Source organism: Dendropsophus ebraccatus, chromosome 14 (genome assembly GCF_027789765.1).
Source record: "Dendropsophus ebraccatus isolate aDenEbr1 chromosome 14, aDenEbr1.pat, whole genome shotgun sequence".
Classification (NCBI taxonomy): Eukaryota; Metazoa; Chordata; class Amphibia; order Anura; family Hylidae; genus Dendropsophus; species Dendropsophus ebraccatus.
In genome coordinates, this window is record NC_091467.1 from 78,130,977 (window position 1) to 78,156,653 (window position 25,677).

Sequence of the window (25,677 nt, forward strand, 5' to 3'; positions counted from 1 at the left end):
AAGTGCCCCCCCATATATACAGATATAAGTGCCCGACCCCCATATATACAGATATAAGTGCCCGACCCCCATATATACAGATATAAGTGCCCCCCCCCATATATACAGATATAAGTGCCCGACCCCCATATATACAGATATAAGTGCCCCCCCATATATACAGATATAAGTGCCCCCCCATATATACAGATATAAGTGCCCACCATATATACAGATATAAGTGCCCCCCCCATATATACAGATATAAGTGCCCGACCCCCATATATACAGATATAAGTGCCCTACCCCCATATATACAGATATAAGTGCCCGACCCCCATATATACAGATATAAGTGCCCCCCCATATATACAGATATAAGTGCCCTACCCCCATATATACAGATATAAGTGCCCGACCCCATATATACAGATATAAGTGCCCCCCCATATATACAGATATAAGTGCCCGCCATATATACAGATATAAGTGCCCGACCCCCATATGTACAGATATAAGTGCCCGACCCCCATATATACAGATATAAGTGCCCGACCCCCATATATACAGATATAAGTGCCCCCCCCCATATATACAGATATAAGTGCCCGACCCCCATATATACAGATATAAGTGCCCGACCCCCATATATACAGATATAAGTGCCCGACCCCCATATATACAGATATAAGTGCCCCCCCCCCAGATATATACAGATATAAGAGAACATGCTGAGCGTTACAGATATGTCCCGATAAACTACATGTGGAGTCATGTGGGCGGAGCCCCTAAGTAGTCACAGTGTGCTGGAAATCTTGCCACCAATCACCTCTCCCTGGGAGCATCGGCCTATAGGAGCCAGGAGCGTCACAGAGGGGCCGTCCCTGAGGGCCGATGCACCCAGGGAGAGGTGGTTGGTGGGGAGATTTCCAGCACACTGTGACTACTTAGGAGCTCCGCCCACATGACTCTATGGGTGAGTTTTACAGGACATATAAGTAACGGGAAATAGAAGTATCGCTCACGTTTACTTATATAGGGGGGGGGGGGGGGGATATAGGGACGTACTTAGAGCTGTACCAGTGTTTGTAGCCGAGACGGAGGTGATTGTTTCTCCACATATCATTGTGTGACACCATAGTCTGCCATCTTTGTGTAGACCCCCCCATACATCCTAACCCAATGATAGTCGGTGCCTCTAGGGGGATTACATATGTCCCAGAGCGAGTGTCCCACTGCTGTGCTTAGCATGAGAAGGGCAGTGTCTCTGTGTGTATATATATATATATATATATATATATATATATATACACGCTCTGGGATGAAGGTTGCATTCTGCACTTTCACCACTTGGTGTCACTGTCTCTTACACACTACATAGCGCAGCTGAAGAAGTGTTACAAAGGGATTAACTGTAAACCTGGCGGATTTCATGTATCTTGCTGTGTATGCCGCTATATGCTCTGCCGCTGACAGCCGATCCCTCACACTTGTCCCTCCTCTATTACCTGGCCTATCAGAGGCTAGAGTTTAGTGTCTTCTAGTACCTTCTTGCCCAATCAAAGAGTCTCCTGAAAGGTATAAAGAGAGGGATGGGCTAGCTTTGATGTGTCTAGTCAGTGTTTTCCAGAGATAGAAGGAGACGTGTGGGGACTCGCTCTATGGGGGACTTTCCTATTTCTTCTGCAGCTTTACCCTAGCCATGTCGGGGTAGTGAGCCATGCGATGAGGCTGCTGTAGGTCAGAAATAACAGGAACCCTGTCCTCACTGGGCAGCTATCCTCTTCACACCCTAAAAGCTAGACAGGAGAAAACGTCAGCAGTTAGGTAAGAGCAACTAAAGCTGAGAATTCCTCAATGGATAACTTTACCCACTAGGTGGGGCCTGCATTTCTGAATTCGTGTCACTCAGTGCCCACAGACAGCCTTAGGTGGAAGGTATGTATTGGTGGTCGGGCGTCACCGTTGCTAGTCCTTAAAGCCTAGCTGCATGGTGCAGCATCCTGTCCTCTCTGCATGCAGTATAGATCTGGCCACTATGCACCCTCCCAGATTTAAAGGCCTTAATTATCTCCACCTGTGGCTTAGGTACATAAGGAGGCTTCCCTCAAGGTCTTTTGCTCCGGCTAACATCTGTTATTGTAAGAGCCTCCTGTACCTGTATCACCCAGCTGCAGTGTTCCTGCACCCATCCTCCTGGCTCCTGTGTTCCCGCTGTGATGTTTCCATATCTAGGTGTTCCTGCCGTCTGTCCCTGCCCCCCCCCCCCCAGCTGGTTCCTGTATTACTGGTGTTCCTGCTGTCTGTCCCTGCACTCCCAGCTGATTCCTGTATTCCTGTTGTCTGTCCCTGCCCCCCCAGCTGGTTCCTGTATTACTGGTGTTCCTGCTGTCTGTCCCTGCCCCCCCCAGCTGGTTCCTGTATTACTGGTGTTCCTGCTGTCTGGCTCTGCCCCCCCAGCTGGTTCCTGTATTACTGGTGTTCCTGCTGTCTGTCCCTGCCCCCCCAGCTGGTTCCTGTATTACTGGTGTTCCTGCTGTCTGGCCCTGCACTCCCAGCTGGTTCCTGTATTACTGGTGTTCCTGCTGTCTGTCCCTGCCCCCACAGCTGGTTCCTGTATTACTGGTGTTCCTGCTGTCTGTCCCTGCCCCCCCAGCTGGTTCCTGTATTACTGGTGTTCCTGCTGTCTGTCCCTGCGCCCCCAGCTGGTTCCTGTATTACTGGTGTTCCTGCTGTCTGTCCCTGCCCCCCCAGCTGGTTCCTGTATTCCTGGTGTTCCTGCTGTCTGTCCCTGCCCCCCCAGCTGGTTCCTGTATTACTGGTGTTCCTGCTGTCTGGCCCTGCACTCCCAGCTGGTTCCTGTATTCCTGGTGTTCCTGCTGTCTGTCCCTGCACTCCCAGCTGGTTCCTGTATTACTGGTGTTCCTGCTGTCTGTCCCTGCCCCCCCCCCAGCTGGTTCCTGTATTACTGGTGTTCCTGCTGTCTGTCCCTGCCCCCCCAGCTGGTTCCTGTATTCCTGGTGTTCCTGCTGTCTGTCCCTGCCCCCCCCCAGCTGGTTCCTGTATTACTGGTGTTCCTGCTGTCTGTCCCTGCCCCCCCAGCTGGTTCCTGTATTCCTGGTGTTCCTGCTGTCTGTCCCTGCCCCCCCAGCTGGTTCCTGTATTCCTGGTGTTCCTGCTGTCTGTCCCTGCACTCCCAGCTGGTTCCTGTATTCCTGGTGTTCCTGCTGTCTGTCCCTGCACTCCCAGCTGGTTCCTGTATTCCTGGTGTTCCTGCTGTCTGTCCCTGCCCCCCCAGCTGGTTCCTGTATTACTGGTGTTCCTGCTGTCTGTCCCTGCCCCCCCCCAGCTGGTTCCTGTATTACTGGTGTTCCTGCTGTCTGTCCCTGCACTCCCAGCTGGTTCCTGTATTCCTGGTGTTCCTGCTGTCTGGCCCTGCACTCCCAGCTGGTTCCTGTATTACTGGTGTTCCTGCTGTCTGTCCCTGCACTCCCAGCTGGTTCCTGTATTCCTGGTGTTCCTGCTGTCTGTCCCTGCCCCCCAGCTGGTTCCTGTATTACTGGTGTTCCTGCTGTCTGTCCCTGCCCCCCCAGCTGGTTCCTGTATTACTGGTGTTCCTGCTGTCTGTCCCTGCCCCCCCAGCTGGTTCCTGTATTCCTGGTGTTCCTGCTGTCTGTCCCTGCCCCCCCAGCTGGTTCCTGTATTCCTGGTGTTCCTGCTGTCTGCCCCCCCCCCAGCTGGTTCCTGTATTACTGGTGTTCCTGTTGTCTGGCCCTGCCCCCCCAGCTGGTTCCTGTATTCCTGGTGTTCCTGCTGTCTGTCCCTGCCCCCCCAGCTGGTTCCTGTATTCCTGGTGTTCCTGTTGTCTGTCCCTGCCCCCCCAGCTGGTTCCTGTATTCCTGGTGTTCCTGCTGTCTGTCCCTGCACTCCCAGCTGGTTCCTGTATTCCTGGTGTTCCTGCTGTCTGTCCCTGCACTCCCAGCTGGTTCCTGTATTACTGATGTTCCTGCTGTCTGTCCCTGCCCCCACAGCTGGTTCCTGTATTACTGGTGTTCCTGCTGTCTGTCCCTGCCCCCCCAGCTGGTTCCTGTATTACTGGTGTTCCTGCTGTCTGTCCCTGCCCCCCCAGCTGGTTCCTGTATTACTGGTGTTCCTGCTGTCTGTCCCTGCCCCCCCAGCTGGTTCCTGTATTACTGGTGTTCCTGCTGTCTGGCCCTGCACTCCCAGCTGGTTCCTGTATTACTGGTGTTCCTGCTGTCTGTCCCTGCCCCCCCCAGCTGGTTCCTGTATTCCTGATGTTCCTGCTGTCTGTCCCTGCCCCCCCAGCTGGTTCCTATTATCCTGGTGTTCCTGCTGTCTGGCCCTGCCCCCCCAGCTGGTTCCTGTATTACTGGTGTTCCTGCTGTCTGGCCCTGCACTCCCAGCTGGTTCCTGTATTACTGGTGTTCCTGCTGTCTGTCCCTGCCCCCCCCAGCTGGTTCCTGTATTCCTGATGTTCCTGCTGTCTGTCCCTGCCCCCCCAGCTGGTTCCTATTATCCTGGTGTTCCTGCCGTCTGGCCCTGCCCCCCCCCCCCCAGCTGGTTCCTGTATTACTGGTGTTCCTGCTGTCTGTCCCTGCCCCCCCAGCTGGTTCCTGTATTCCTGGTGTTCCTGCTGTCTGTCCCTGCCCCCCCAGCTGGTTCCTGTATTCCTGGTGTTCCTGCTGTCTGTCCCTGCCCCCCCAGCTGGTTCCTGTATTACTGGTGTTCCTGCTGTCTGTCCCTGCACTCCCAGCTGGTTCCTGTATTACTGGTGTTCCTGCTGTCTGTCCCTGCCCCCCCCCAGCTGGTTCCTGTATTACTGGTGTTCCTGCTGTCTGTCCCTGCACTCCCAGCTGGTTCCTGTATTACTGGTGTTCCTGCTGTCTGTCCCTGCCCCCCCCAGCTGGTTCCTGTATTACTGGTGTTCCTGCTGTCTGTCCCTGCCCCCACAGCTGGTTCCTGTATTACTGGTGTTCCTGCTGTCTGTCCCTGCCCCCACAGCTGGTTCCTGTATTACTGGTGTTCCTGCTGTCTGTCCCTGCACTCCCAGCTGGTTCCTGTATTCCTGGTGTTCCTGCTGTCTGTCCCTGCCCCCCCAGCTGGTTCCTGTATTCCTGGTGTTCCTGCTGTCTTTCCCTGCCCCCCCCCAGCTGGTTCCTGTATTACTGGTGTTCCTGCTGTCTGTCCCTGCCCCCCCAGCTGGTTCCTGTATTCCTGATGTTCCTGTTGTCTGGCCCTGCCCCCCCAGCTGGTTCCTGTAATCCTGGTGTTCCTGCTGTCTGTCCCTGCCCCCCCAGCTGGTTCCTGTATTCCTGGTGTTCCTGCTGTCTGTCCCTGCCCCCCAGCTGGTTCCTGTATTCCTGGTGTTCCTGCTGTCTGTCCCTGCCCCCCCAGCTGGTTCCTGTATTACTGGTGTTCCTGCTGTCTGTCCCTGCCCCCACAGCTGGTTCCTGTATTACTGGTGTTCCTGCTGTCTGTCCCTGCCCCCCCAGCTGGTTCCTGTATTACTGGTGTTCCTGCTGTCTGTCCCTGCACTCCCAGCTGGTTCCTGTATTCCTGGTGTTCCTGTTGTCTGGCTCTGCCCCCCCAGCTGGTTCCTGTATTCCTGGTGTTCCTGCTGTCTGTCCCTGCCCCCCCCCCCAGCTGGTTCCTGTATTACTGGTGTTCCTGCTGTCTGTCCCTGCACTCCCAGCTGGTTCCTGTATTACTGGTGTTCCTGCTGTCTGGCCCTGCCCCCCCAGCTGGTTCCTGTATTCCTGGTGTTCCTGCTGTCTGGCCCTGCCCCCCCCCCCAGCTGGTTCCTGTATTCCTGGTGTTCCTGCTGTCTGTCCCTGCACTCCCAGCTGGTTCCTGTATTCCTGGTGTTCCTGCTGTCTGTCCCTGCACTCCCAGCTGGTTCCTGTATTACTGGTGTTCCTGCTGTCTGTCCCTGCCCCCCCAGCTGGTTCCTGTATTCCTGGTGTTCCTGCTGTCTGTCCCTGCACTCCCAGCTGGTTCCTGTATTACTGGTGTTCCTGCTGTCTGGCCCTGCCCCCCCCCCCCCCAGCTGGTTCCTGTATTCCTGGTGTTCCTGTTGTCTGTCCCTGCCCCCCCCAGCTGGTTCCTGTATTCCTGATGTTCCTGCTGTCTGGCCCTGCCCCCCCCCAGCTGGTTCCTGTATTACTGGTGTTCCTGCTGTCTGTCCCTGCCCCCCCCCCGGCTGGTTCCTGTATTCCTGATGTTCCTGCTGTCTGGCCCTGCCCCTCCAGCTGGTTCCTGTATTACTGGTGTTCCTGTTGTCTGTCCCTGCCCCCCAGCTGGTTCCTGTATTCCTGATGTTCCTGCTGTCTGGCCCTGCCCCCCCCCCCCCAGCTGGTTCCTGTATTACTGGTGTTCCTGCTGTCTGTCCCTGCCCCCCCCCCAGCTGTTTCCTGTATTCCTGGTGTTCCTGCTGTCTGTCCCTGCACTCCCAGCTGGTTCCTGTATTCCTGGTGTTCCTGCTGTCTGTCCCTGCCCCCCCCAGCTGGTTCCTGTATTCCTGGTGTTCCTGTCCTGAGCACTAAGCTGACCCAACCAGTGTGTACCAGCTACCTATTCCTGCACCAAGTTGCCTGTGTCAAGGTAATGATCCTAAAGGACATAAAACATTGTAATCTTCATATGGGGGACTATATTCTCCTTAAGGAATTGTCCTATAATCATATTAGATTGTGGCTGAAACTTCTGCAAGATAAAAACTAGGAACAGATTTCCTGTGGTAAGAAGAGGAACAGCTAGGCCGGAAAGCCAGCGCCCAAGACTCACCACGCAGATGCAGACAAACTCACTTTATATGGGATAATGTTTTGCTTAACCGTCATATTCTGATAATTATACACGTGATTATATCTGGATATCACAACTTTATAAACTGTACAACTTCCTCAAATAAAGTAGAAGGATCCTCGCTCAGCTGAGAAAGCATCATAGCAGCTCCACTCCGACTGGTGGGATTCTTTGCTGCTATATCTCTCTAATTTGGAGAGGGACAGTCACTCAGGGTATCAGGGTGACAATCCATTCCTGACACCTGCATAGTGTAACCTGAACCTGTGCCTTCATCTCCAGCATCTGTCACCTGCATCCATCAGCCTTAGTCCATCACCTGTCTATATATTTGCACTGTCTGTTTGGCAACTTACCAGCTGCCACATGTTCAGTTTGTCTCAAGGGATAGCGACCTGGTGTGTCCTCCGGGAAAGCCTATCTCCACCATCAGGAGTATCTTGTGAAGAACGGGGGATACGGTTAGATAATGCACATGGCACAATAGACGGTCACATGGCACAATGGCACAATGGGCTCACATCCACTGATCCTGATGGTACACTCAGGCCTTGAGCTTTGCTGGTCAACCAGATTCTGCCATGGAGGAAGTAAGGGCAGAGTTCAGATACCAGAGCGACAAACAAGACGTTCTCATGCAGTTCCTGAATACTATCTCATCTCGTCTGGACAACTTGTCAGCTCCTGTTCAGACAGTACAGAATCTTCCTCCAGTACCCATGCTCCAAAACCAGCTATCTCAGTCCAGTGCCATGGGTTCTTGAATCAGTGAGCTATTCATTTTGAGCTCCACAGTCACTGTTTTCCCACTGAGCCCTCCAGGGTGGTTTTTATCATCTCAACGCTCTCTAGTAAGGCCCTGGCATGGGCAAATCCTATCTGAGAGCGTGGGGGTCCGGAGACATGCAGCTTTCTAGCCTAGTTCTGTTCCGTGTTTGAGGAGCCTGGTAATAACACCTGCTGCCTCAGCTTTGCTTCGGTTGCTTCCGGGGTCCCAGACCGTAGGGGACTATTCTATCCAGTTCCATACCCTGGCAGCCAAGCTCACGTGGAATGAGGGCACACAGCTAGCCATCTTCTGAGAGGGACTGGCAAACAGGATTAAGGATGAGCAGGCAGGTTATGATAGACCCACCACCCTGAATGACTTGATTTCCCTGGCAACCCAGATAAACAGGAGATTTCAGGAACATTCTAAGGAGGTTGCCCCTCTAAGAAGACGTCCCATATATTGCAGCTGGGCTGTTCCACCCTCCCCAGCAGGAAGGCCAGTGGCGTTTAGTCGGGAAACGTCTGTGACAGGTAGGAGAGACTGTCCTGGACAAGCAAAACAACTCTCCAAAGTTGATGGAGGCTGTAACCATCTCCACAGAGAAACTGTAAGTTCTTGCAGCAGGACTTAGTCCTACAGCACCATCTACCGGTGACCAAGTTGAAGAAGCCGCTGATTGTCATTTCAGTTATTGCCTCACCTGATCTCCTCCTCCTGCTACCGCATCCCGAGACTGCCTGGGAATGGACTTTATTACCGATCGACCCCCCCTGCCGGTAACACTGTAATCCAGATACTGGTAGACCAGGTTTCCAAGATGGCACATTTTTTTATGGAAGAAATCTTCCGGCTGCATGGTCTGCAGTCCCACATGGTCTCCGACTGTGGTGTCCAGTTTACGTCATGATTCTGTAGAGGAATCTGTCGACTCTTGACCAACAGACAGGTTGAAAGTGTGAACGAGAAGTTGGAAGGCTACCTTCGCCATTTTACCTCTACCCAATAGGACAATTGGGCACAGCTGCTTCTGTGGGCAGAGTTTTGGTACAACAATCATGTAAGCCAGTCGCCTGGAGCCTCCCTATTTAGTCTACCTGTGCCAGTCTCATCTGATGTGTGATGTGCCAGCTACCAACACCATGGTAAAGAATTTTCTGCAGATCTGGCTAAGGACATTTTGGGAAAATCCGTGGCATTCAAGAAGAAGAACATGGATGTCAAGAGACGGCCTACACCCCAGTTTCAGCCAGGAGACAAGGTTTAGCTCTCCTCTGGAAACATCCGATTACATGTGCCATCGTACAAGCGAGTTCCAAGGTCCTTTTGTCTTGCTTAGAGCTGTTGTTCCTGCTTTTGTACGAGCCTCCTCTACCTGTATTTCCCAGCTACAGTGTTCTTGTACCCTCCATCCTGGTTCCTGTGATCCCGCTGTGGTGTTTGCTTATCCTGGTGTTCCTGCTGCCTGGCCCTGCACTCCTGGTTGGTTCCTGTATTCCTGCATGTTCTTGTCCTGAGCTTGAACCTGGCTTGACGGTGTTTGTATCGGCCATTTTTTCCTGCACCATGTAACATGCATAGTACCTGCATCTGGCGTGTCCAGTGTCTATATATTTGCCAGTACTGTCTGTTTGGTGATTACCAACCTTGCCATCTGGTCTGCTCAGACAAGCTGCCATGTGTTCCGTTTGTCTCAAGAGGTAGCGACCTGGTGTGTCCTGCAGGAAAGCCTATCTCCACCATCAGAAGTAACTTGTGAAGAACGGAGGATACGCCACGCCCTTAGGGATAGACGGTCATGGGGCACAGTGGGCTTATATGCGCTGATCCTGAATAGGTACTTCTCTCTAAAGCCCCCACAGCTTAGTACTTTACAATACTGGAAATTGTCCTTGACTTGACTGAACGACAGTGGTGACAATGGACTGATGGGAACCAAATCTCTCTATACGCTGCAGGCAGTCCGATGTCACAACTGTCCTTCAGTCAAGTCAAGGACTATTTCCAGTATTGCAAAGTATTCAGAGACAGTATCCAGATATTCTCAAGTATCAGTTCTAAAGTATCCTGTCAGTCAAGCTGAGATTTGTCAAGTCTAAAGTCTTCTAAACATTATACCAGCGAGAAGTATTCTATAGCTCATTTCAATGGCTCTCAGCTAAGTCATCTATTGCATCGCACCTTATAGGAGAGACTGTTTATTGTACACTTCAACTTTAAGAAGAGAAGGAAATGCTTTGCCTCTAAGAACTTGCCGGACCCTCTAGATCCTTTGCACAACACCTGCACCTATGCCAACCTTTAATGGCCGTGTATTGGTATATCCAGGGACAGGCACATACCACTCAGGCCATGTGACAAGTGGCTAAGCAGTAAACCACCATCTGCCCCCACTATCCCCACCATCTGCCCCCACTATCCCCACCATCTGCCCCCACTATCCCCACCATCTGCCCCCACTATCCCCACCATCTGCCCCCACTATCCCCACCATCTGCCCCAACTATCCCCACCATCTGCCCCAACTATCCCCACCATCTGCCCCAACTATCCCCACCATCTGCCCCCACTATCCCCACCATCTGCCCCAACTAACCTTACCATCTGTCCATCGCTTATTGTTATCACCTGTAGGGATTACCTGGCCGTAGTTCCATGGGCACGGAGTAATCCAGTTTTGGTTGCCCTGGTAGACAAATCCGTAATCGTTCATAACGTATTCTTGTCGGCCGGGTTCGTTATCCAGAAACACCTCATCATCTGTCGGGATCAGGCACAATATGAACAGACAGATATGTAATGCCGAGCACAACTGTGACGTTCTCATCCCCAGTCTTAAAACCTCAGGTTTAATGGACGCTGTCACTTAAAAGACTTCTGACATGTCGTAAAGATGATTGGTGGGAACTGAACAATACTGTACCGTGAAGCACTCAACTACAATGCTTCATTTATGGGATTCATCTCATACAGGAAAGAGAGACTTCATGGGCCCCTCAGGCTCCTGGGATCACCTATATCTCCTATAGCTACAATGGCAGAAAATAAGTATCTGATCCACTGCCGACCACCTACACAGAATGGAAAAGGGGGTAATATTTATGGTCGCTGCCGACCACCTACATAGAATGCATAATGGAGAGGGAGAAAGAATCTATAGAACATTCCAGATAATCACATTGTATCATTTATACAGAATTATTCACCATTTTATTTCAGGATTTGGTCGCCAACCAACCAGCAGGAACTCTGCCGCTCACAGAGCTGTCAGTGTCTCTATAAGAAGCTCCTCCTCCTCCGCTCACAGAGCTGTCAGTGTCTCTATAAGAAGCTCCTCCTCCTCCGCTCACAGAGCTGTCAGTGTCTCTATAAGAAGCTCCTCCTCCTCCGCTCACAGAGCTGTCAGTGTCTCTATAAGAAGCTCCTCCTCCTCTCACAGAGCTGTCAGTGTCTCTATAAGAAGCTCCTCCTCCTCCGCTCACAGAGCTGTCAGTGTCTCTATAAGAAGCTCCTCCTCCTCTCACAGAGCTGTCAGTGTCTCTATAAGAAGCTCCTCCTCCTCCGCTCACAGAGCTGTCAGTGTCCCTATAAGAATCATAACCTTTTAAAGAAATAGTGGAAGGGCACTCACCATAAAACGTAACTTTTATTGTAGCTTCATAAAATCAGTCCATTCTTTTTAGGTGATACAGACGCCAGCACTATGAGGTGAACAACACGTAACAGCCGTTTCACGTGCGTCAGCACGCTTCTACAGACGTCTGTAGAAGCGTGCTGACGCACGCGAAACGGCTGTTACGTGTTGTTCACCTCATGGTGCTGGCGTCTGTATCACCTAAAAAGAATGGACTGATTTTATGAAGCTACAATAAAAGTTACGTTTTATGGCGAGTGCCCTTCCGCTATTTCTTCTAAAGGTTATGATTCATGCCGTCTCACTTATGTAGGAATGGAGCACCCCATATTATCTTTATGTTAAGGGCAACATCACTAAACAGGATATTCTTATAAGACTATGTTCATATTGCGATAGTGCCGGTCACTATTTCTCACTGCTGAATTGTCCCTATAAGAAGCTCCTCCTCCTCCGCTCACATTACCTGGATTACCTGCACCTGTTTCATCATGATTACCTGTTTCATCATGTTACCTGTATAATAATCCCCACACTCATCACACTCCAACCTCTCAGCCCATGACCAAGACAAGAGAGCTGTCTAAGGACACCAGGGACAAAACTGTAGACCTGCACAAGGCTGGGATAGGCTACAGGACAATAAGCAGTAGCTTGGTGAAAAGTTGAGAGGAGCAAATATACATCAATAATGAAGCAAAGTGATGCTGGATCCAGTCCTGGAAAACTTTCCCGGTATCCCAGGACTAGATCCAGCTTTTCCAGGTATCTGTGTAGGAGCAGCATGGACTTCAAAGCTAGCCGGCTGATAAGCCGACTGCCGAGCTAACCAAGCGCTTTGCTTCATTACTGATGTAAATTCGCTTCTGTCTAGTGAGAAGGCAGAAACTGTTGGAGCAATTATTAGAGAATAGAAGAAACACAAGATGTCTGTCCATCCTCCTCGGTCTGGTGGTCCATGCAGGATCTCACCTGGTGAGGTAAGGAGGATTGTAAGAAAGGTCAGGAATCGGCCCAGAGCTACACGTGAGGACCTGGTCACTGACCGGAGGAGAGTCGGGACCACAGTCTCATAGATTACTGACACTACACCGTCCTGGAGTATAATCCTGCAGGGCACACAAGGTCCCCCGGCTCACACCAACACATGGCCAGGTCCCCGCGCTCACACCAGCACATGGCCAGGTCCCCCGGCTCACACCAACACATGGCCAGGTCCCCTGGCTCACACCAACACATGGCCAGGTCCCCTGGCTCACACCAACACATGGCCAGGTCCCCGGGCTCACACCAGCACATGGCCAGGTCCCCTGGCTCACACCAGCACATGGCCAGGTCCCCCGGCTCACACCAGCACATGGCCAGGTCCCCCGGCTCACACTAGCACATGGCCAGGTCCCCCGGCTCACACCAACACATGGCCAGGTCCCCGGGCTCACACCAGCACATGGCCAGGTCCCCCGGCTCACACCAGCACATGGCCAGGTCCCCGGGCTCACACCAGCACATGGCCAGGTCCCCCGGCTCACACCAGCACATGGCCAGGTCCCCGGGCTCACACCAGCACATGGCCAGGTCCCCGGGCTCACACCAGCACATGGCCAGGTCCCCGGGCTCACACCAGCACATGGCCAGGTCCCCCGGCTCACACCAGCACATGGCCAGGTCCCCCGGCTCACACCAGCACATGGCCAGGTCCCCGGGCTCACACCAGCACATGGCCAGGTCCCCCGGCTCACACCAGCACATGGCCAGGTCCCCGGGCTCACACCAGCACATGGCCAGGTCCCCCGGTTCACACCAGCACATGTCCAGGTCCCCCGGCTCACACCAGCACATGGCCAGGTCCCCCAACTCACACCAGCACATGGCCAGGTCCCCTGGCTCACACCAGCACATGGCCAGGCCTGGGGGTTGTCACCAATAACCATCTGGATGATCCCGAGGAGACATTAGAGAAGATCATGTGATCAAAGTGCAACTTCCTGGTATCAACTCCACTCACAGGAGGAAGAAGAAGGATGAGGACAACCCCAAGAACACAGTCCCAGCCATGCAGCATTTGGGGGGGGGGCATCATACTTTGGGGGGGGGGGGGCTTTTTTGAAAAGGGGACAGGAGGATCGCAGCGTATTGAAGGGAGGATGATGGGGCCATGTGTCACCAGATTTTGGCCAACGACCTCCTTCCCTCAGTAAGAGCAGTGAAGATGGGTAGTGGCCGGGTCTTCCATCTGCCCGCCCTCTATACCAGCACACCATGGGTTGGCAGACCATACCCTCCATACCTGCACACCATACCTGCACACCATACCAGCACACCATGGGTTGGCAGAACATACACTTCCATACCCGCCCTCCATACCTGCACACCATGGGTTGGCAGACCATACACCCCCATACCCGCCCTCCATACCTGCACACCATGGGTTGGCAGACCATACTCCCCCATACCCGCCCTCCATACCTGCACACCATGGGTTGGCAGACCATACACCCCCATACCCACCCTCCATACCTGCACACCATGGGTTGTCAAACCATACACCCCCATACCAGCACACCATGGGTTGGCAGAACATACACTTCCATACCTGCCCTCCATACCTGCACACCATGGGTTGGCAGACCATACACCCCCATACCCCCACTCCCCATACCCACCCTCCATACCTGCACACCATGGGTTGGCAGACCATACCCCCCATATCTGCACACCATGGGTTGGCAGACCATACACCCCCATACCAGCACACCATGGGTTGGCAGAACATACACTTCCATACCCGCCCTCCATACCTGCACACCATGGGTTGGCAGACCATACCCCCCATACCCGCCCTCCATACCTGCACACCATGGGTTGGCAGACCATACACCCCCATACCCCCACTCCCCATACCCGCCCTCCATACCTGCACACCATGAGTTGGCAGACCATACCCCCCATACCCGCCCTCCATACCTGCACACCATGGGTTGGCAGACCATCCACCCCCACTCCCCATACCCGCCCTCCATACCTGCACACCATGGGTTGGCAGACCATCCACCCCCACTCCCCATACCCGCCCTCCATACCTGCACACCATGGGTTGGCAGACCATCCACCCCCACTCCCCATACCCGCCCTCCATACCTGCACACCATGGGTTGAAGAGTAACATGAACGTCCCCAGCTTATAGTTTAGGACTTTGTTTCCTCTGGTGATTTGAACCATCAGTGTATATTGCCCAATGATGGCGTCAGCGGACGGCATGATGACCACCGCCAGGGAGTGGGGTCCATTGCTTTCCACCGCTGCGCTCCATGTCCTTCTTATTAAAGCTTTTCCTAAGGGGAATATTGCTCTGGTTGCAGAAGCGTCATCCGGCCACGGTCCTGTCAGTAGAAGCAGGTGGATAATGGGCGTTAGGGAAGAACAAGGAACCATCCGCATCAAAGCTCAAAGCTGCCGCCCTAATCTCTGATGTGTGGTGCCTTGTCTATGTTGTTATAGCAGTGCAGTGTCTATGTTGTTATAGCAGTGCCGTGTCTATGTTGTTATAGCAGTGCAGTGTCTATGTTGTTATAGCAGTGCTGTGTCTATGTTGTTATAGCAGTGCAGTGTCTATGTTGTTATAGCAGTGCCGTGTCTATGTTGTTATAGCAGTGTGGTGTCTATGTTGTTATAGCAGTGTAGTGTTTATGTGGTAGATGACTCATTGTGGTTGTCACTTGCCGGTTTCCACTCTGAAGACGACGTTATCCGTTCCCTCCCGATAGTCTCTCTCCTTGAACTGTAGGGCGATCAGGAATGGCTGCCCTCTGCGCACAATTAGGCGGCTGTCGCTGATCTCCGCCGTGTGATGCAGAACATTATTTCTCTGGCTCTGCAGGTCGCAGAACGCAATTTCAAGTGCTAGAAAAACAAACAACAACAACAACAACACTTAGAGGTGAAAGTTACAGAGAAGTGCGGCCGCCGGGGACGAGCGGGAATTCCGGAGACACCAGTGAAACCTCTGGGATAAGATCCCTTCTATCATCTATACCCACCGCTGATCCCCACCAGTACCCACCGCTGATCCCCACCAATACCCACCGCTGATCCCCACCAATACCCACCGCTGATCCCCACCTATACCCACTGCTGATCCCCACCAATACCCGCCACCGCTGATCCCAACCTATACCTACCACCGCTGATCCCCACCAATACCCACCACCGCTGATCCCAGGGGACTTTATGCTTCCTTCTACAGGGTGACAATGTCAATTTTTACTGAATACTGGGTGGGAACTAGGCAAAATAGGTTGTGGCAAGGAGGCTCATAGGGTGTGATTAGGGGCTCATAGGGTGTGATTAGGGGCTCATAGGGTGTGATTAGGGGTCTCATAAGGTGTGATTAGGGGGCTCATAGGGTGTGATTAGGGGTCTCATAAGGTGTGATTAGGGGGCTCATAGGGTGTGATTAGGGGCTCATAGGGTGTGATTAGGGGCTCATAGGGTGTGATTAGGGGCTCATAGGGTGTGATTAGGGGCTCATAGGGTGTGATTAGGGGGCTCATAGGGTGTGATTAGGGGCTCATAGGGTGTGATTAGGGGCTCATAAGGTGTGATTAGGGGGCTCATAGGGTGTGATTAGGGGCTCATAGGGTGTGATTAGGGGTCTCATAAGGTGTGATTAGGGGGCTCATAGGGTGTGATTAGGGGCTCATAGGGTGTGATTAGGGGGCTCATAGGGTGTGATTAGGGGGCTCATAGGGTGTGATTAGGGGGCTCATAGGGTGTGATTAGGGGCTCATAGGGTGTGATTAGGGGCTCATAGGGTGTGATTAGGGGCTCATAGGGTGTGATTAGGGGGCTCATAGGGTGTGATTAGGGGCTCATAGGGTGTGATTAGGGGCTCATAGGGTGTGATTAGGGGGCTCATAGGGTGTGATTAGGGGCTCATAGGGTGTGATTAGGGGGCTCATAGGGTGTGATTAGGGGCTCATAGGGTGTGATTAGGGGCTCATAGGGTGTGATTAGGGGCTCATAGGGTGTGATTAGGGGCTCATAGGGTGTGATTAGGGGGCTCATAGGGTGTGATTAGGGGGCTCATAGGGTGTGATTAGGGGCTCATAGGGTGTGATTAGGGGCTCATAGGGTGTGATTAGGGGGCTCATAGGGTGTGATTAGGGGTCTCATAAGGTGTGATTAGGGGGCTCATAGGGTGTGATTAGGGGGCTCATAGGGTGTGATTAGGGGCTCATAGGGTGTGATTAGGGGGCTCATGGGGTGTGATTAGGGGGCTCATAGGGTGTGATTAGGGGGCTCATAGGGTGTGATTAGGGGGCTCATAGGGTGTGATTAGGGGCTCATAGGGTGAGATGAGCCTGCCCGCCAGGTATTACATAGGGAGAGAGGAGCCTGCCCGCCAGGTATTACATAGGGAGAGAGAGGAGCCTGCCCGCCAGGTATTACATAGGGAGAGAGGAGCCTGCCCGCCAGGTATTACATAGGGAGAGAGGAGCCTGCCCGCCAGGTATTACATAGGGAGAGAGGAGCCTGCCCGCCAGGTATTACATAGGGAGAGAGGAGCCTGCCCGCCAGGTATTACATAGGGAGAGAGGAGCCTGCCCGCCAGGTATTATATAGGGAGAGAGGAGCCTGCCCGCCAGGTATTATATAGGGAGAGAGGAGCCTGCCCGCCAGGTATTACATAGGGAGAGAGGAGCCTGCCCGCCAGGTATTACATAGTGAGAGAGGAGCCTGCCCGCCAGGTATTACATAGGGAGAGAGGAGCCTGCCCGCCAGGTATTACATAGGGAGAGAGGAGCCTGCCCGCCAGGTATTACATAGGGAGAGAGGAGCCTGCCCGCCAGGTATTACATAGGGAGAGAGGAGCCTGCCCGCCAGGTATTACATAGGGAGAGAGGAGCCTGCCCGCCAGGTATTACATAGGGAGAGAGGAGCCTGCCCGCCAGGTATTACATAGTGAGAGAGGAGCCTGCCCGCCAGGTATTACATAGGGAGAGAGGAGCCTGCCCGCCAGGTATTACATAGGGAGAGAGGAGCCTGCCCGCCAGGTATTATATAGGGAGAGAGGAGCCTGCCCGCCAGGTATTACATAGTGAGAGAGGAGCCTGCCCGCCAGGTATTACATAGGGAGAGAGGAGCCTGCCCGCCAGGTATAACATAGGGAGAGAGGAGCCTGCCCGCCAGGGATTACATAGGGAGAGAGGAGCCTGCCCGCCAGGTATTACATAGGGAGAGAGGAGCCTGCCCGCCAGGTATTACATAGGCAGAGAGGAGCCTGCCTGCCAGGGCTTACATAGGGAGAGAGGAGCCTGCCCGCCAGGTATTACATAGTGAGAGAGGAGCCTGCCCGCCAGGGATTACATAGGGAGAGAGGAGCCTGCCCTCCAGGTATTACATAGGGAGAGAGGAGCCTGCCCGCCAGGTATAACATAGGGAGAGAGGAGCCTGCCCGCCAGGGATTACATAGGGAGAGAGGAGCCTGCCCGCCAGGTATTACATAGGGAGAGAGGAGCCTGCCCGCCAGGTATTACATAGGGAGAGAGGAGCCTGCCTGCCAGGTATTACATAGGGAGAGAGGAGCCTGCCCGCCAGGGCTTACATAGGGAGAGAGGAGCCTGCCCGCCAGGTATTACATAGGGAGAGAGGAGCCTGCCCGCCAGGTATTACATAGGGAGAGAGGAGCCTGCCCGCCAGGTATTACATAGGGAGAGAGGAGCCTGCCCGCCAGATATTACATAGGGAGAGAGGAGCCTGTCCACCAGGTATTACATAGTGAGAGAGGAGCCTGCCCGCCAGGTATTACATAGGGAGAGAGGAGCCTGCCCGCCAGGTATTACATAGTGAGAGAGGAGCCTGCCCGCCAGGTATTATATAGGGAGAGAGGAGCCTGCCCGCCAGGTATTACATAGGGGGAGAGGAGCCTGCCCACCAGGTATTACATAGGGAGAGAGGAGCCTGCCCGCCAGGTATTACATAGTGAGAGGACTCTATTCGTGAGGGCTTATAATCGCACAGAGGAGGAGATCCTGCACTGCTCTGGTTTACAGCCTAAAAAGCAGCAGCAAGGAAGCCATAATAAATGTGTTATGTAGTCTAAACTGGGATGAGACCTCTTACTTACAGAGCTGTCTCTTCCCTCTGTCTGAATAGGTACTCCTCCTCCTCCCACCTCCATAGAGTTGCCTTGCTAGCTACAGGACAGTGCAGAATTTTTAGAGTGGAAAACAGCTTAGGGGGGAGATGCAGGAAAACAAGAGAAAGAAGCATTTTATCCGATAAGATATATTACACAGTTTATTATATTTGCTTCTATTGTTGATCTATGCAGAAAGAAACGGAATCAAAGATATAAATATGGTATACGGCAAAACAGATCACAAAGTAAATAAAATTATATACAACAATAGCTACACTTTAAAGTTAGCAAAGAACCATTGACATTATAGCCGGGCTCCCACTTCACAGGCCTTACAATGGTACAGAATGGAAAGGGTCACCGTGTCCTCCTGTTCTCATTGAGGATAATCTATTATACTGTTATTGTTTTCCGGTAGGGAAAGCACCATATGAAGTGGCCCTATAAGTCAATGTAATGACAAGGGATAAACCAAGGCTAGGTAACCATCCACATACAGCTGTTTCAGGGTGTTGCCCCCCATCAGTGTGGAGCAGGATTCTGGCTAGGTGGGAGCAATGACTGGTAGAGCCATAAGAGAAACCGCAGCCGTCAGTGTTGTCGTTTGGCCGGTCTCCCTGAGATCAGTGATCTGTTTCTCTTATGGCTCTACTAGGCATTGCTCCCAGATAGCCAGAATCCTGCTCCACACTGATGAGGGGCAACACCCTGAAACAGCTGTCTGTGGATGGAACCTGGCCTTGGTGTTTCCCTTGTCATTACATTGACTTATAGGGCCACTTAATATGGTGGATTTGGTGGTTTCCTAACAGGAGCCGCCCCTTGGCTGGGGCCTTCCCGGAGGGATATCTGGCTGGTCCTGTGTTTTCAGACTCTTAAATTTGGCTCCACAGGCTCTTTTTTTGCCTATTTGTATTTCCCAAGGGGCAATGCACTAAGAATGTCACTGCATTGAGCTCTTTAACCAGCAGCCAACAGTGTTTTTTTTTGGATAGTCTCCCTGAGATCAGCCATCTGTTTCTCTTATCCCTAGTTATTATGGGCCCCCACAATTCATTATCGGCTCCCCTGCTAGTTATTTTTGGGCCCCTGCTAGTTATTATTGGCCCCCTGCTAGTTATTATTGGCCCCCTGCTAGTTAATATTGGCCCCCGCTAGTTATTATTGCCCCCCCCCCCCGCTAGTTATTATTGGCCCCCGCTAGTTATTACTGGCTCCCCACTGGTTATTATTGGCTCCCCGCTAGTTATTACTGGCCCCCTGCTAGTTATTATTGGCCCCCCACTAGTTATTATTGGCCCCTGCTAGTTATTATTGGCCCCCTGCTAGTTATTATTGGCCCCCCGCTAGTTATTATTGGCTCCCCGCTAGTTATTACTGGCCCCCTGCTAGTTATTATTGGCCCCCCACTAGTTATTATTGGCCCCTGCTAGTTATTATTGGCCCCCTGCTAGTTATTATTGGCCCCCCGCTAGTTATTATTGGTCCTCTGCTAGTTATTACTGCCCCCCCCCTCCCGCTAGTTATTACTGCCCCCCCCCCCCCCGCTAGTTATTACTGGCTCCCCGCTAGTTATTACTGGCTCCCCCGCTAGTTATTACTGGCTCCCCCGCTAGTTATTACTGGCTCCCCCGCTAGTTATTACTGGCCCCCCCGCTAGTTATTACTGGCCCCCCCCGCTAGTTATTATTGGTCCTCTGCTAGTTATTACTGGCCCCCCCGCTAGTTATTATTGGTCCTCTGCTAGTTATTACTGCCCCCCCCGCTAGTTATTACTGCCCCTCCCCCCACTAGTTATTACTGGCTCCCCCGCTAGTTATTACTGCCCCCCCCCGCTAGTTATTACTGCCCCTCCCCCCACTAGTTATTACTGGCCCCCCGCTAGTTATTACTGGCCCCCCCTGCTAGTTATTACTGCCCCCTTCGCTAGTTATTACTGCCCCCCCCCACTAGTTATTATTGGCCCCCTGCTAGTTAATATTGGCCCCCCCCCCGCTAGTTATTATTGCCCCCCCCGCTAGTTATTATTGGCCCCTGCTAGTTATTACTGGCTCCCCCGCTAGTTATTACTGCCCCTCCCCCGCTACTTATTTTTGACCCCCTGCTAGTTATTATCGGCTCCCCACTAGTTATTATTGGCTCCCCGCTAGTTATTACTGGCCCCCTGCTAGTTATTATTGGCCCCCCACTAGTTATTATTGGCTCCCCGCTAGTTATTACTGGCCCCCTGCTAGTTATTATTGGCCCCCCACTAGTTATTATTGGCCCCCTGCTAGTTATTACAGGCCCGCTGCTAGTTATTATTGGCCCCCTGCTAGTTATTATTGGCCCCCCGCTAGTTATTATTGCCCCCCCCCCGCTAGTTATTATTGGTCCTCTGCTAGTTATTACTGCCCCCCCCGCTAGTTATTACTGCCCCCCCCCCGCTAGTTATTACTGGCTCCCCCGCTAGTTATTACTGCCCCCCCCCCCGCTAGTTATTATTGGCCCCCTGCTAGTTATTACTGGCCCACCCCGCTAGTTATTACTGGCTCCCCGCTAGTTATTATTGCCCCCCCCCGCTAGTTATTATTGCCCCCCCCCGCTAATTATTACTGGCCCCTCCGCTAGTTATTATCGGCTCCCCGCTAGTTATTACTGGCCCCCTGCTAGTTATTATTGGCCCCCAACTAGTTATTATTGGCCCCCTGCTAGTTATTACTGGCCCCCTGCTAGTTATTATTGGCCCCCTGCTAGTTATTATTGGCCCCCGCTAGTTATTATTGCCCCCCCCCGCTAGTTATTATTGGTCCTCTGCTAGTTATTACTGCCCCCCCCCCGCTAGTTATTACTGCCCCCCCCCGCTAGTTATTACTGCCCCCCCCCGCTAGTTATTACTGGCTCCCCCGCTAGTTATTACTGCCCCCCCCCCGCTAGTTATTATTGGCCCCCTGCTAGTTATTACTGGCCCACCCCGCTAGTTATTACTGGCTCCCCGCTAGTTATTATTGCCCCCCCCCGCTAGTTATTATTGCCCCCCCCGCTAATTATTACTGGCCCCTCCGCTAGTTATTATCGGCTCCCCGCTAGTTATTACTGGCCCCCTGCTAGTTATTATTGGCCCCCCACTAGTTATTATTGGCCCCCTGCTAGTTATTACTGGCCCCCTGCTAGTTATTATTGGCCCCCTGCTAGTTATTATTGGCCCCCGCTAGTTATTACTGCCCCCCCCGCTAGTTATTATTGCCCCCCCCCCCCCGCTAGTTATTACTGGCCCCCCGCTAGTTATTACTGGCCCCCCCTGCTAGTTATTACTGGCTCCCCCGCTAGTTATTACTGGCTCCCCCGCTAGTTATTACTGCCCCCCCCCCGCTAGTTATTATTGCCCCCCCCCCCGCTAGTTATTACTGGCTCCCCCCCCGCTAGTTATTATTGGTCCTCTGCTAGTTATTACTGGCCCCCCCGCTTGTTATTACTGGCTCCCCCGCTAGTTATTACTGGCTCCCCCGCTAGTTATTACTGGCTCCCCCGCTAGTTATTACTGGCTCCCCCGCTAGTTATTACTAGCCCCCCCCGCTAGTTATTACTGGCTCCCCCCCCGCTAGTTATTATTGGTCCTCTGCTAGTTATTACTGCCCCTCCCCCCGTTAGTTATTACTGGCCCCCTGCTAGTTATTATTGGTCCCCCACTAGTTATTATTGGTCCTCTGCTAGTTATTATTGCTACTCCGCTAGTTATTACTGGACCCCCCCGCTAGTTAATACTGGCTCCCCGCTAGTTATTATTGGTCTTCCGCTAGTTATTACTGCCCCCCCCCGCTAGTTATTACTGGCCCCCCCGCTTGTTATTATTGGCCCCCCCGCTAGTTATAATTGGCCCCCCGCTAGTTATTACTGGCCCCCCGCTAGTTATTATTGGCCCCCCGCTAGTTATTACTGCCCCCCCGCTAGTTATTATTGGCCCCCCGCTAGTTATTACTGGCCCCCCGCTAGTTATTATTGGCCCCCCGCTAGTTATTACTGGCTCCCCCGCTAGTTATTACTGGCTCCCCCGCTAGTTATTACTGGCCCCCCGCTAGTTATTACTGGCCCCCCCGCTAGTTATTACTGGCCCCCCCCGCTAGTTATTACTGGCTCCCCCGCTAGTTATTACTGGCTCCCCGCTAGTTATTACTGGCTCCCCCGCTAGTTATTACTGGCTCCCCGCTAGTTATTACTGCCCCCCCCCCCCCCCCCGCTAGTTATTACTGGCTCCCCCGCTAGTTATTACTGGCTCCCCCGCTAGTTATTACTGGCCCCCCCCCCCGCTAGTTATTACTGGCTCCCCCGCTAGTTATTACTGGCTCCCCGCTAGTTATTACTGGCCCCCCCGCTAGATATTACTGGCCCCCCCCGCTAGTTATTACTGGCCCCCCCCCCGCTAGTTATTATTGGCCCCCCCTGCTAGTTATTACTGGCTCCCCCGCTAGTTATTACTGGCTCCCCCGCTAGTTATTACTGGCCCCCCCGCTAGTTATTACTGGCTCCCCCTGCTAGTTATTACTGGCTCCCCCGCTAGTTATTATTGGCCCCCCCGCTAGTTATTACTGCCCCCCCCCGCTAGTTATTACTGGCTCCCCCTGCTAGTTATTACTGGCTCCCCCGCTAGTTATTATTGGCCCCCCCGCTAGTTATTATTGGCCCCCTGCTAGTTATTACTGCCCCCCCCCCCCGCTAGTTATTACTGGCTCCCCCGCTAGTTATTACTGGCTCCCCCTGCTAGTTATTACTGGCTCCCCCTGCTAGTTATTACTGGCTACCCGCTAGTTATTATTGGCCCCTGCTAGTTATTACTGCCCCCCCCCCCCCGCTAGTTATTACTGGCTCCCCCGCTAGTTATTACTGCCCCCCCCCCCCCGCTAGTTATTACTGGCTCCCCCTGCTAGTTATTATTGGCCCCCTGCTAGTTATTACTGGCTCCCCCCCCGCTAGTTATTACTGCCCCCCCCCCCGCTAGTTATTATTGCCCCCCCCCGCTAGTTATTCCTGCCCCCCCCCCCGCTTTTTATTACTGGCCCCCCGCTAGTTATTACTGCCCCCCCCCCCCGCTAGTTATTACTGGCCCCCCGCTAGTTATTACTGCCCCCCCCCGCTAGTTATTACTGGCTCCCCCGCTAGTTATTACTGCCCCCCCCCGCTAGTTATGACTGGCTCCCCCGCTAGTTATGACTGGCTCCCCCGCTAGTTATTACTGGCTCCCAGCTAGTTATTATTGGCCCCCTGCTAGTTATTATTATAGCAGTCCCTATGCGCAGGGATATCATCTCTCTCCTATGGTCCCTACTTGCAGGGATGAGGGGCCAGATTATATATTATGGGGACCGGGCAGAATATTCCCACCCCCAGCAGATGACAGTGAGAGTATTGCTCAATCCGGGGGTGACGGGATTATTCAGCAGCTGACGCCATCTCATGTGTCTGCCAGGAAGGAAACAAAGCAGAATCCAACAGCAACAAAGCCAAAGCGGAGGGGCGGAGAATCCCACAATGCATCACTGTAATATTATATAGGATATAACCAGTATCTATACTATCCCACAATGCATCACTCATCTATTATATAGGATATAACCACTATCTATACTATCCCACAATGCATCACTCATCTATTATATAGGATATAACCAGTATCTATACTATCCCACAATGCATCACTCATCTATTATATAGGATATGACCAGTATCTATACTATCCCACAATGCATCACTCATCTATTATATAGGATATAACCAGTATCTATACTATCCCACAATGCATCACTGTAATATTATATAGGATATGACCACTATCTATACTATCCCACAATGCATCACTGTAATATTATATAGGATATGACCACTATCTATACTATCCCACAATGCATCACTCATCTATTATATAGGATATGACCAGTATCTATACTATCCCACAATGCATCACTCATCTATTATATAGGATATAACCAGTATCTATACTATCCCACAATGCATCACTCATCTATTATATAGGATATGACCAGTATCTATACTATCCCACAATGCATCACTGTAATATTATATAGGATATAACCACTATCTATACTATCCCACAATGCATCACTCATCTATTATATAGGATATAACCAGTATCTATACTATCCCACAATGCATCACTCATCTATTATATAGGATATGACCACTATCTATACTATCCCACAATGCATCACTGTAATATTATATAGGATATAACCAGTATCTATACTATCCCACAATGCATCACTCATCTATTATATAGGATATGACCAGTATCTATACTATCCCACAATGCATCACTCATCTATTATATAGGATATGACCAGTATCTATACTATCCCACAATGCATCACTCATCTATTATATAGGATATGACCAGTATCTATACTATCCCACAATGCATCACTGTAATATTATATAGGATATGACCAGTATCTATACTATCCCACAATGCATCACTGTAATATTATATAGGATATAACCAGTATCTATACTATCCCACAATGCATCACTCATCTATTATATAGGATATGACCAGTATCTATACTATCCCACAATGCATCACTCATCTATTATATAGGATATGACCAGTATCTATACTATCCCACAATGCATCACTCATCTATTATATAGGATATAACCAGTATCTATACTATCCCACAATGCATCACTGTAATATTATATAGGATATGACCACTATCTATACTATCCCACAATGCATCACTGTAATATTATATAGGATATAACCAGTATCTATACTATCCCACAATGCATCACTCATCTATTATATAGGATATGACCAGTATCTATACTATCCCACAATGCATCACTCATCTATTATATAGGATATAACCAGTATCTATACTATCCCACAATGCATCACTCATCTATTATATAGGATATAACCAGTATCTATACTATCCCACAATGCATCACTGTAATATTATATAGGATATAACCAGTATCTATACTATCCCACAATGCATCACTGTAATATTATATAGGATATGACCAGTATCTATACTATCCCACAATGCATCACTGTAATATTATATAGGATATGACCACTATCTATACTATCCCACAATGCATCACTCATCTATTATATAGGATATGACCAGTATCTATACTATCCCACAATGCATCACTCATCTATTATATAGGATATAACCAGTATCTATACTATCCCACAATGCATCACTCATCTATTATATAGGATATGACCAGTATCTATACTATCCCACAATGCATCACTGTAATATTATATAGGATATAACCACTATCTATACTATCCCACAATGCATCACTCATCTATTATA

The 25,677-nt window shown here is 51.6% G+C and overlaps 1 protein-coding gene across 1 annotated transcript in view; it reads right to left on the minus strand.

Annotated features, from left to right (window-relative positions):
• LOC138771677 (protein-glutamine gamma-glutamyltransferase 5-like) overlaps positions 1 to 25,677 on the minus strand; it is an 87,478-nt gene that overhangs the window by 44,848 nt on the left and 16,953 nt on the right. The window contains exons 2-4 of the mRNA XM_069951554.1: positions 14,929 to 15,108; positions 14,346 to 14,588; positions 10,215 to 10,333 (exon numbers count right to left, since the gene is read on the minus strand). Of these exons, the coding sequence (XP_069807655.1) occupies positions 10,215 to 10,333; positions 14,346 to 14,588; positions 14,929 to 15,108 (542 nt within the window). The remainder of the gene's footprint in view (positions 1 to 10,214; positions 10,334 to 14,345; positions 14,589 to 14,928; positions 15,109 to 25,677) is intronic.